We start from the raw sequence: 8,040 nt of genomic DNA, 5'->3' as shown, positions 1-8,040 counted from the left end.
CTCTGAATCAAGTCACGTGATGTTTTTTTCTATGAAGTTGCCATACCTCTAAGATTAAAGACATCACATAAAGTATTCAATATCATTTCTGTTCCCTCCCTTTCTTTAGTATACTAACGGCATTATTCATTTTAATCCTTAAAGAGGATCAAACGGAAAAACGATCAAAAGCTCAGCTTTGTTATTAGAGTGGGTTTTATCACGGCTTGCCAGTTTTTCCATTTCTGGAAGAATCCATCGCTCAAACAAACTGGGCACAGGAAAACAAGACTCGCACGCATGGATGAAGAACAGGGTAGAATTCAGAAGCAGCTTCAGTAGAGCTTTGTTAGTCGCTCTCTTTGGTTCTTCACGTCAACGCATAGTACTGTTTTGGCATCCCCCCTTCTAAGAACTTTCCAACTTCTCCAGGTTCCGAAAATGTTCAGAAAACAAACACTGCCTCAGAAGCTTCAACTGGTGAATGTGAACGGAGAGTGCAAACATTTCCACAACCCTCCAGGAAGGTTTGAGCAAATTTGCTGTAATGTTTCCTCTTTTCCCCCGAAAACTCTGATTTCTAAGAAAAACACGTTTTCAGAAGAAGTTGGCTTTATGTAAATAACCTTCAGGTTATTTATTAAAATGCTCTAAGTCTTATCTGGTGAAATTATATTCCGGTATACCCCAAAACCAAACCCACTGCCATCAAGTCGATTCCGACTCATACTGACCCTAGAGGACAGAGCAGAACTGCCCCACAGCGTTTCCAAGGCTATAAATCTTTATGGAAGCAGAATGCCACATCTTTCTCCCATGCAAGTTTCTTCTTTCTGCCTCATCAGGAATAAGAACAAAAGTCAAACACAGATACACCTTATAATTAATAACTCTTTATTTACCTATTCCAAGGATCCCAAATCCCACTTTAAAAATAAAAACTGCAAAGCACTCCATTCAATGAAAGCACATACAACACTCTCATAATTGAGGTCAAGACACACAGCACGGCTCTTACCGGACCCTTTATTACAGAAGGCACCGACGTCATCCGAGGCCTCAGATTAACCCCCCTGCACGTTAATGTCACACCAGTGAGGTGCAGCTCGATACATTTATTAAAGCTCGTAAGATAATTTTCTGAGTTCATAAGCACTTACAGACTCTTTTATAAATAATAATTATTTAAAAATACCGGACCCTAAGACCGACATAGGCATAACAAAAGGGGCCTGAAAATTTCTGTAAGGGCAGTTTTATTTTATTTCCTGGTAGAAGTAAGACCTTACCGGTAAAGGTCTACTACCAGCCACAGACACATGAAACCCAGCACAGACAAAGGAACAAAGCAAAACAAGCAACATGGAAGCAGCTGGGGCTCCCTGTAAAAGCAGCGGGCTCACTTTCCCTTTCCACCCGCTTCTGGCCTTTCAACCACCTATGTCCAAGTCAAAGTCCCGGATGTTCTGTGTGAGCCGCACCATTGTAAACCCGTCCCCAAGTGTGGCCATGCTTTCCCTGGGACCTGGCCTCACCGGGGCATGCCGTCCTCAGCTGCATCACCACCCACTGTCCTGTCTGGGCTGCCATTCCTGGCCACGTCACCGCCTGCTGCTCCATCTGGGCTACTGTCTCCTGCTGCTGCCCCATCTGGGCCTCCATCCCCAGCCACGTCACTACCCGCTGCCCCGTCTGGGCTGCCATTCCCAGCCGTGTCACCGCCTGCTGCCCCATCTGGGCTGCCATTCCCAGCCGTGTTGCTGCCCGCTGCCCCGTCTCGGTCGCCAACCTCCTTTGCTTGCATCTCAATCTCTGCTGGCCCAGAGTTGGTGGTGTCCTCATCGGTCAGGATGACCCCTTCTTTCTTCTTCTCTCCGAGCACCTCCACCCCCATCATCCTGAGATAATGAAGCCGCTCATTCTTGGGAACAAAAGTTCGAAATGAGGCCTTTCCACGCCATCCACACATGACAATGGGACACTGGAGGGTCTCTGGTTTCCTACAAACAAATGGGTTCATGTGAGGACTTGATCACCACCAGCCCTACATCCCAGTGCCTGGAACAAGGCCCAGAGTGTGACAGGTCACCAACAGATACTGGCTCAATCAATGACAAAAATGACAAGAGTCCACCAACTCTTTAAACTCTCCAACCTCTACATTTATTATGCAAGACAAAATTTGGAATTTGAATTCTAAAGCATGCAAAGAAAGTACTATACACTTCATTCTCTCAACAGACATGCATTTAGCCTGAGCTGACTGTTCATGATGACACACAAGAGTACCAATTCAGTTCTAAAATGTCCACAATACTGTTTTTGGGGGAATGTTCACAAAAGGTTTCCAAGACCATTCTACCCTATCCCCCCACCAATGAGAACACTAAACAACCTAGAGTTCCCACCTACCTCACCACAGGACTTGAGTTTACTCACACTGAATGCCCTAGAGTTCTCACCTACCTCATCCCAGGACATGTGCTTACTCACACTGAATGCCCTGGTGTTCCCACCTACCTCACCACAGAAGATGTGTTTACTCACACTCAACACCCTAGAGTTCCCACCTACCTCACCACAGAAGATGTGTTTACTCACATTCAACGCCCTAGAGTTCCCACCTACCTCACCACAGGACATGTGTTCACTCACACTCAACACCCTAGAGTTCCCACCTACCTCACCACAGGACATGTTTACTCACACTCAACACCCTAGAGTTCCCACCTGCCTCACCATAGGACATGTTTACTCACACTGAACACCCTAGAGTTCCCACCTACCTCACCACAGGACATGTGTTTACTCACACTCAACGCCCTAGAGTTCCCACCTACCTCACCACAGGACATGTGTTTACTCACACTCAATGCCCTAGAGTTCCTACCCACCTCACCACAGGACATGTGTTTACTCACACTCAACGCCCTAGAGTTCCCACCCACCTCACCACAGGACATGTGTTTACTCACACTCAATGCCCTAGAGTTCCTACCCACCTCACCACAGGACATGTGTTTACTCACACTCAACACCCTAGAGTTCCTACCCATCTCACCACAGGACATGTATTTACTCACACTCAACGCCCTAGAGTTCCCACCCACCTCACCACAGGACATGTGTTTACTCACTCAGCGTCTGGTTCGTACTTCAAGACAATGCTCCCTTTCACTGGAAGAGAAACGGACAGGGTTTGCCAAGTGTCCCAGCCAGGGGACACATTTGCTAAGCACACTCGGGGGCCCAGCATTGGTTAAATATTTTGAGGGATGAGAATGACAAATAATATACGCCCTTGGAGCCCTGGTGGAGCAGTGGTTAAAAGTTATGGCTGCTAACCAAAAGGCTGGCAGTTCGAATCCACCAGCCACTCCTTGGAAATCCTACGGGGCAGTTCTACTCTGTCGTACAGGGTCGGTATGAGTCAGAATCGACTAGACGGCACTGGGTTTTTTTTTTTTTGGCCTGCCCCAGACCTGGACGGAGACAAGACTGCTAAATGTGTGAGGCTAGCAGCAAGCAAAGCGCCCAAGGGTGCGGTAAAGACACACTGGAAGAGGACTGAGCCAAAGTCTGTCCAGGATTTAAGGTGAGGCTACTTAGCAAGTCACCATCAGAAGCAGGAGGCTAGGGATTAACTCTGTTTAAGACTCAAAATTCAAGATCTAGCAAGTAATAGCTCCAGCTCCCAGAAACAACACATAAAAATTGTCAAAAATCATACTACAATTATCTGAGTGTGGGATTAAAAGAAAAAATATATATATATACATACATATAAAAAGCACAAGGAGTTACCTATTCCTTTAAGATAATGTGTACTTTCAACCAGGGTTCTTGTCTGAGGAGACAAGAGGAGGAAGCAGACCCAGCAAAGCATGCCTTATGTGCTTCCAGACCTTTAACTGTAAACACGAGTGAGATGAGTAGATAACCGCAATTGCTGATCTGTGCAGTTGGCATCAAATTGAGCCAGGAACATTAAACCATCAGTTACAAAAAAAATAAACGGTAGCGAAATAGAGAGTCAGGATAGCGTGGAGGGTTATTTTCACTCTCAGGGAAAGCCAGCAGAGCCCTCTTAAGTCTGTGGAACGGGCAAGCAGCAGAGCCACCAGTCCTGTTTTGGCCGGCTAGCACCACACCCGGACTCGCTGCAACACAGTGCTGTGAGGACTAAAATGCTAACTCAAACAGACTCTTTATGCCCACGGCCTCATGTCTTTACAGCACGTGGGGATCCGGGACCCCAGACCTGGTCACTGTGCCTCCACCTAGGCCCTTCCCTGGCCCCTCGTGGAGGGCAGACGGCTCTGGAGTTTGGCTGGTGGCCACTACAGCTGCCCAGAAGACTGGCCCCGCCTCCGAGGAGCTGCTCAACAGCAGTCAGGCCCAGACACCAGCCCAGAACCACGCTAGGGTGCCAGGCAGTGCCAGGGCACCACCAGAGCAGGGAAGTAGGAAAAAACCACCACTGCCGCGTTGACCCCGACTCCTGGTGGCCCCACATGTCAGAGCAGAACTGTGCTCCATAGGGTTTTCAGTAGTTCATGTTTTGGAAGCAGATTACCAGGCCTTACTTCTGAGGCACCTCTAGGTGGACGTGAACCTCCAAGCTTTTGGTTAGCAATGAGCTAGCAGTGAGCACGTTAACTGCCTGCACCACTTGGGGACTTCTAAGAAGTACATACCAGAACAAAGAAAATAAACCCGTTGCCATCAAGTCAATTTCGACTCATGGTGACCCCATGTGACAGAGTAGAACCGCTCCATAGGGTTTCCTTGGCTGTACTCTTTAGCGAAGCAGATTGCCAGGCCTTCCTTCCATGGCACACTGTGTGTACCTGAGCCACCAATCTTTCTGCGAGAAGCCGAGCGCCTAAGTATTTGCACCAGGAAAGACCTTGGAGAAGTGTTAAAAAAGAAACCCAAACCCGTTGCCATCGAATCCATTCTGACTCATAGCAACCCTACAGAACAGAGTAGAACTGCCTCACAGGATTTCCAAGGAGAAATATAGCAAGCCCAAACCAAACCCAGTGCCATCGAGTCAATTCCAACTCATAGTGACCCTACAGAACAGAGAACTGCCTCATAAAGTTTCCAAGAAGTACAACAGTCCCCAAACATGCTTCTGACCCTTAATGTACCTAATGCTAAATTATATTTCTATGAAGCCTTCTGCATGATGACGTGGCTGGTCAAAGGCAGCAAAGTACTGAAACACGTGATTGATAAAGAGGTCAAACCTCACTGTGTTTACAGATAACTCGAGTTCCATCTACCTGGTTCCCACTGCTTACCCATGTCCTTCGCTTGGCTGTATGCCTCACTGCTCAGTTTTCTAAAAAACGGATTTTCCTGGGTTAACAGTGTTTTAACATCTTCCACGGACACAGTAACGATCCTCGACTTAATGAACGGATACAACGTGTATATTCCCTACGACAGCAAAGGGAGAGAGCACCATGACGTCACTAGTCACTGTTAGCAACAACAATTCCTGTGGGCCCAGCCCGGGCACAGCCCCGCAGGCAGCCATGCTAGCCCACCCCTCACTGGGCAGGAGACTGGCACACAAACGCTGAGGACATGGCCCAGGCCCAGAAGCCGAGCCAATGGGATGAGCAATCCCACTGTCAACCAGTGCTGGGTGCTGGGCTGTGCCTGCGCCTCAGGGCGGGTGCAGAGGCTCCAAGGCTACCTGGAAGCTGACTGGGGGGGTTGGAATGCAGACTGTGGACTGGGTAACAGCACACACTCTGCTCCATTCTTGGCCGTGGTCACTACAAAACGACACCCAAGTATCAAAGGGGCACAGGAGGTGATTCCCTGACGTGCCCTCAGAGGACAGGGCAGACGACAGCAGCCGGACAGCGTGCACACTCTGGTGGATGTGGACAAAGGGCATGGCAGTCGTCTGCACTGTTCTCCCCCCTTTAAAGTTCCAGTTAGTTAAAAACAAAATAACAAAGCAAACCAATAAAGGAAAAAGCAGCACATACTTGAGGTATGAAGGCACTCGTTTTTCACGTTAGATGTGGTATTCACTCGTGGCTAATGCTATCAAAGCCCATTTCCCAAATTACCTCCTGTGCGAGCCGGAAGGCACAAGCAAACTCCTCGCCGCTGTTACTGCGACACAAGACTTTTATCCCCGTGTTAATAACCTGCAAGGGAAAAAGGAGGACAAGGCTTTTATCTCTGTGTTAGTAACCTGCAAGGGAAAAATGAGGCAAAACACACACTTAAACAGTCAGGACAATCCATTAAACAGTTCCTTTTACTCCAAGAGGCAGGGCTGAACCAGCTGCTGAGAGGGAGTGGGTGGGACACCCTGAAAGAGGGAAGGATGGGGGAACACCTTGACAGGGAGGGACGGAAGGCAACCTGACAGGGGGAGGGAGCAGGGGACACCCTGAAAGGGCAAAGGAGGTACGGACACCCTGACAGGGGAAGGCAGCATGGGACATCCTGCAAGGGGCAGAAAGTGGGACACCCAGAAAGCAGTCTGACTGCAAGGAGGTCCTCCAGCTTGCTGGTCTCGGGACTGACATACACTCTAAGCGGGGTCTGTCTGCATGGCTCATATCCACCGATAATCACCACAAAAGGCGTTAATCCCGAGAGACCTTCAAAGCACAAGAGCACACAAGCACACACCCTCCTGGCCACAAAGTGCAAGGACACCACCACCCCACGTGGCCCTGGGGGACCAGGAGAGGAATGTGGCAAACGACTTCAAGCACTGTTATGGGAACATGTTTAACCTCGTGGACCCCACAAGAACTCTGGGACCCTCAGGCCCCTAGATCACACACAGAGACCAGGTGGATGAAACAGAGAGGGAAAAGGGGACAGGTGGGGAAAATGGGGGCACAGAAGCAAACACGGGGCCTGAAAATGGCCCGCTTCTCAGAAGGCTGGCAACAAGGGGCCCAGCACAGCAGCTATCCCAGCCCCCAGCCCCAGTCTTTCCCAGAACACTAGCCACGAGCTCCCAGTGCCCACCCACCAAGGAAGGATGGCGGCAGGCCCGCTCCGCCCACTTCAGGGGAGTCAGGGCCGGCGGCTGACAACAACGTGGTGGTCTCCGTGCTCTCGGCCTCTGTGTTCACAGCCATCAGGCAGCACGGCAGAACGGCTGGGTCGGCTCCTCCATGACACACGTGCAGGGGTGCAGACACACCCATACCGCTGTAACAGGGCCCTGCCCCTGGTCACCCGGCCCCACCCTGTCACCCAGCCCCGCCTGTGGCCCACACCTTCATCCTCTCGCTGTTGTTCAGCAGCACGTTCCTCAGCTCCTTGGAAACCATGTATAGCTGCCTTTTCTTCCCTTCTGTCGTGCGAGTTAGCAAATTCATCTTGGGGAACGAAGAATCCAAAGCATAAAATTTCCTACAGACAAAAGAGAGCTGCTCGTTCAAGCAGAGGTCAAAAGGTGGCGGCGGGTCTCCATAGGCCTCACTCCCCCCAGACTCCGAGAGCTTGCTCTGGGGTGCTCTGAGGCACTCAGAGTCACCACCTTGTCGCTGTGATCCAGCCATACCTGAAGCTCCATGTGGTGTTTCCTGGGCTGCACCCAGATCGGGGGTTTCTACAGCAAGGGCCACATCTCCCACACAACTGCGACCCCAGCACCCATACCATCCCGGAGACTTGTTAAGAGGGATTTCTACAGATTTCTGTCAAGCCTAAGTGACAACTCTGGAAAATGTGTGCAGAAATGTAATGAGTAAAGGATAGCCCAGCAAGACGGCTCCCTGGCTTCTACCCGTGGAGTTCCTCAGGAGGCTCCGCTGGACCCACCCGTCTGCATTCCCGAAGACGGAACTGAACCAGCGGCCTGACCCTGCCTCTTTAACCCCACGTGAGTCACAGAGGCTCGGGGGATCAGCCGGTTTTTCATCTCACTGTCATCTGACTCGGCCCCTGCTCACCTAACGCTGGGCTGAACAGCTTCATGTGCAGTTAAATGGGTAAAGAGCTCCACAGAGCCACGCCTGAAGCAACAATGGCTACAGGCAGCTAGGTGTGCACTTCTAACTCTAT

General features: G+C 50.2%; 1 protein-coding gene across 1 annotated transcript in view; it reads right to left on the bottom strand.

The window, feature by feature from the left end:
• Positions 1–840: 840 nt before the first annotated feature.
• NSUN2 (NOP2/Sun RNA methyltransferase 2) overlaps positions 841–8,040 on the bottom strand; it is a 43,925-nt gene continuing 36,725 nt past the window's right edge. The window contains exons 15-19 of the mRNA XM_049860872.1: positions 7,251–7,386; positions 6,075–6,155; positions 5,289–5,427; positions 3,117–3,156; positions 841–1,979 (exon numbers count right to left, since the gene is read on the bottom strand). Coding sequence (XP_049716829.1) covers positions 1,511–1,979; positions 3,117–3,156; positions 5,289–5,427; positions 6,075–6,155; positions 7,251–7,386 — 865 coding nt within the window. The 3' untranslated portion in view covers positions 841–1,510. The remainder of the gene's footprint in view (positions 1,980–3,116; positions 3,157–5,288; positions 5,428–6,074; positions 6,156–7,250; positions 7,387–8,040) is intronic.

This window comes from Elephas maximus, chromosome 2 (genome assembly GCF_024166365.1).
Source record: "Elephas maximus indicus isolate mEleMax1 chromosome 2, mEleMax1 primary haplotype, whole genome shotgun sequence".
NCBI lineage: Eukaryota > Metazoa > Chordata > Mammalia > Proboscidea > Elephantidae > Elephas > Elephas maximus.
The sequence above is the reverse complement of the archived record's forward strand: the minus strand, read 5'-3'. Positions and strand labels throughout refer to the sequence as shown.